The 4,409-nt window shown below is 39.1% G+C and overlaps 1 protein-coding gene across 1 annotated transcript; it reads left to right on the top strand.

Moving 5' to 3' along the window:
* Positions 1-3,487: 3,487 nt before the first annotated feature.
* On the top strand, positions 3,488-3,958 carry N7496_000001 (uncharacterized protein; the record flags this gene model as incomplete). Its single annotated transcript, XM_056692932.1, has 2 exons — positions 3,488-3,570; positions 3,631-3,958. 2 exons carry the CDS (start codon positions 3,488-3,490, stop codon positions 3,956-3,958), a joined length of 411 nt encoding a protein of 136 aa, XP_056559661.1.
* Between the last annotated feature and the right edge of the window lie 451 nt (positions 3,959-4,409).

The following is a 4,409-nucleotide window of genomic DNA, read 5'->3' as shown; positions in this document are numbered from 1 at the left end:
CATATGACGAAGGACCCCACTCATATAACCCCTCTCTATATATAGATCTTCTTCTATAAAGATCTAACAGATTAATCCTCAACGATCTCGTATATAATTGCCTACCTAAGCAAGAGACTCTCAATACTCTGATTCTATTGATTTATTATGTGACCTTTTGCTATGTTTCTTGTGATATAAATACTACTATGTTACCTAGTTAAATTGAATCAAGTTTATCATTCCTTTTGATCTCTCTTCTAGATCGGTGGTACTCTTCCACAATCGTGGTACTTCTGCTAGTACGCACGACCGATAGACTCATAACCGTGTATTCAGATACCACATTAAGTATTTACCAATCCTTATGCACACTATCGTCTTGTGTGTATAATCACGACTTTATGGTCACCGCCTAGAGTCCGACACATATTGATATCCAATATCACTATATACGAGAAGCTATTCAAGAAGCTAAGGTTAAATTAACCTATATAAATACAAAACATCAACTGGCTGATCTATTAACAAAAAATGTTAATAAAGTCCTATTTAAAGAATTCATGAAACTAGCTAATCTAGTAGAGATTGATACTCCTACTAAGAAAAGCTAATCTATCTATCTACTACCTACTAATCTATATATCTAACTATATATAGATTACAGGGGAGTATTAATATAGATAGAGATTACCCTATAAGGACCGGTCTAAACAGAACTCCTAATATACTTCTAGAAGATCTCAAGACTAGATATCATATGATTAAACTAGGTCATATAGAATCTAGTAGAATCAGATAAATCTGCCAGACTATCCCGTTTTTTAAATTATAAAAAGGACCGTGAATTCCTATTAAACAGTTTTAAATCCTAAGTCTTAATTTATTCTTTTAATCTGTGTACCACTTCACTTGCCTATTTAGGCAACTATCCATTTCACCTACCTACCTATACTATCCTATATAGCTATATCATATAGCTATACACGAAGGTTAAGTATACCTATAAGCTTCCTATACGCTAATCATTTCATAGCCTACTCACAGACTTACTAGCTAATTCTTAACGAGCGTTGTTAATTCATTTTTATGTTTTTAATAATCTTTAGGTAATGATTTTGATTGTTTCCGAGCACGCTATAATTAGGTAAAGTGTCTGATATTGAATTACGCTTAGATCACGGGAATTTATCTCTTTTATGTTATTTATCGTTGAAGCGGTAGGATCATCGAATTAGCTAGCAAGAATACGTCTCGATATATAGCCTTTCGTTATTATCTCTAGTAGAAATCTAGTTTCTATTTAGCTTAATACTTTACTTTCCTAATGCTAAGGTTTTTGAATTACTATAGGCTATCTATTACTTATGGTTACTATAGGGATTAGCTATAAGGGTACCTTAACACAGTCGGCAATCTGTCGGTGGTATGTAGGAGATTAATACTGACAAGATTGATACTACTACCCTTTCTCATAACTTCCGGCTTTGACTTACAGAAATGATGCTTAATATCTTGCCGGAATTAATAAAGAAAGAGGCGTTTAAGAAAATCAATATTGTGTACCTTAGTTGCTATTTCAAAGGTATGAATACCAGCGGAGTTGCCCCTGAATACCAGCGGGTACTAATACTATCCTAGTTTAGCGCCGGGATTGCTTTGTTAGTAGAGTTTGTGAACACCGCTGGTGTTCAACGTGGACTATATATAGGGCCTTTATAGAATTTATTTAGTAAATAAATAGTAGCGTATCCCCAAAATTCTAGATAATGCACTAATTCTTTTAATAACTAACTCGTATAAGTAGGGCCTTTATAGAATTGTCGGACTTTAGGCGGTGACCATAAAGTCGTGGTTATACACACAAGACGATAGTGTGCATAAGGATTGGTAAATACTCAATGTAGTGTCTGAATACACGGTTATAAGTCTATCGGTCGTGCGCACTTCTATGAAGGAGAAGTACCACGATTGTGGAAGAGTACCACCGATCTAGAAGAGAGATCACAAAGGATGATAAACTTGATTCAATTTAGTTAGGAAACATAGCAGTATTTATATCTTAGAAACATGGTAAAAGATCACATGAGAAAGCAAAGAGTATTGGAGTGTTAGATAGTCTCCTGCCTAGGTAGGCAATTCAATGCGAGTATGCAATTCAATGCAAGATCGTTGAGGATCAATCTGATAGATCTTTTTAGAGAAGATCTAGATGAGAGAGGGGTTATATGAGTGGGTCCTTCGTCATGTGACCCCACAACATCCATATGTTGATAGCTATCTTACTATAGGCCCTAGAAACCCTAGAGTGCCAGATTACTAAGGCTACTAAGGTGTGCTTAGAAGGGTCGCCGTAAAGGGTATAGCCTACCCGCGGGACCTGGCCTTAGCATCCCCCATCAAAAAAATCCCCCATATAAACTACTTCCCCTATGGTTAGCCCCTTCTAGATAGAAATCTTAAAATCTAATTTAGCAGAAAGATAGATCAGACCGCTTTATTAAAAGATCTTGAAGACCCGATCGGAAAATACCAAGATTTAGGGTACTTAGGGGGGGGATAGCGAGAATATATTTAGGCTGCTATATACACCCACATTCAGGGATAAGCAAAAATGCGCCGCTTCGGCCCTTCCCTGAAATCACACGTAATTTTAGGTCCGACGCGTGCTAATCACCAACCATCCCCAAACAGCCCTTTATCGGGACATGTCCTACGGCATGGCGACTGACTATTGGTCGAATTAGTACACCAACAGGATATCAACTACCATGGCCCTGATTGTCAATTGAGTGGGCCGTATTATATGACTAATCCTGCTGGATGTACGAAGTACAACAGTATCTCCTTTCGCCGAACACCCACGAATCCAGCTGTTCCAGCCATATTCCTTGACATCCTGACCACGTGATACACTAAACACTAATATGTGTTGGGAACAGAGATGAGTCATCCGTATAGGTGTACCAATAGAAGTCATAGAGTTTGAATTGCTCCCAAGCCCCTAGCTGGCAATTTGGATGGTCTAAATACATGACTAATCCTAGCGGGTCTATAGTATCTCCTTTCTCCGAGTACCCACCAATCCTGGTGCTACGACAAGATGGATTTGGCCTAAATTACTAGTTTTGTAAGAAATATTGGATGACAGCCTTGACTAAAAACTATTGAATTATACTTACGAACTTTCATGACCTTATCTCATGACCAGCATAGAAGTCTGCACTTTGAGATGTCAACTGACTTTTAGTACCGCCTAGATCAGGACTACGGATACAATTCTAATTATTCAATGAACGCCACCTTAGGTGAAGGAAGAAATAGCCTACGTCATTATGATATTTACTCGAAGAGCATTTTCCTCGTAAAAATAATTTTGGTATAAGAAAGTATTACTCCTCTACTAATACTCTGTTAACAGTATGCAAAGCCACCCCACCACACGTATTGATTAATCTTGACTGCCTTGTTCACCTGCTAAGTGTTACCATTTTAGTCAAACCTCGACATGGATGCCCACCAACATCTCGACATTATCATTCAAGATGATATGAAGTATGATATCCGCCTTGAAAATGCTCAAATGGAAAGGTGCCTCTTTCACAAACCGATTTGAGTCATGATTTTATGCAATTCCTAACGTTGACTTAGCGGGGAGTTCTACAGACTCGGTAACCCAAATGATGTCCTAACCACCGACGACATTAATGATATGAGCATTCGCCATAACGGTGGCTGTCGGGAGATTTGCTCCATAAGCGAACCGGGTTCCATGTTAGGGCCCTCTGGTGCAATAGACCTTGTTGACGATGTGAGGGATACGAGAATTTGCACTCTCACTTGGCGTGCAACTACGCAGCCTGGAGAACAGAATTCAATTCTGATCCGTAACCACAACCCGAAATACCGAGTCGATATTGGAAAATGGAAAGAATTCGGCACTGTAGGGGATGTTCCGGTTTCCATCGGAGAGAACTGACACCATCCGTCCTCATCAGGCCTGGATTAAATGGTGGAGTCCCGATCGATGGCTGAGTTATCTTACAATTTCGTCTTGTTGTTGGTCACTGGTAACATGAAACAAAATCAGCTCGGCAGCACTCTTGGCTGCAATATGCTATTAAATTCTGCTTAAAATGCTATGTTCAGCTTACTACGTGGAATGAAATTTGGAAGCTCTCTGTCGCTTTAGTAAATAGCGCTCAGGCCTATGACTACAGGCTGAGAATTCCTCCACCGTTACTAGACTCCTTCAAGTAAGAGCCTTCGAATTTTCAAATTGCCATCCACAGCATTAGCTTCAACCGTTTCCTGATCTTACAATAATCGAGCGTCTACTGAGATACTGGCTGTACTGATACTCGCATGCCAAAACCTCTAGATGAGGTTGTTCGCACTATGAAATGAAGACGGGTTAGGTAACGGAGAAC

The sequence above is a fragment of the Penicillium cataractarum genome (assembly GCF_028827025.1).
Source record: "Penicillium cataractarum strain IBT 29864 chromosome Unknown utg000001l, whole genome shotgun sequence".
NCBI lineage: Eukaryota > Fungi > Ascomycota > Eurotiomycetes > Eurotiales > Aspergillaceae > Penicillium > Penicillium cataractarum.
This window is presented reverse-complemented; position numbering and strand designations above follow the sequence as displayed.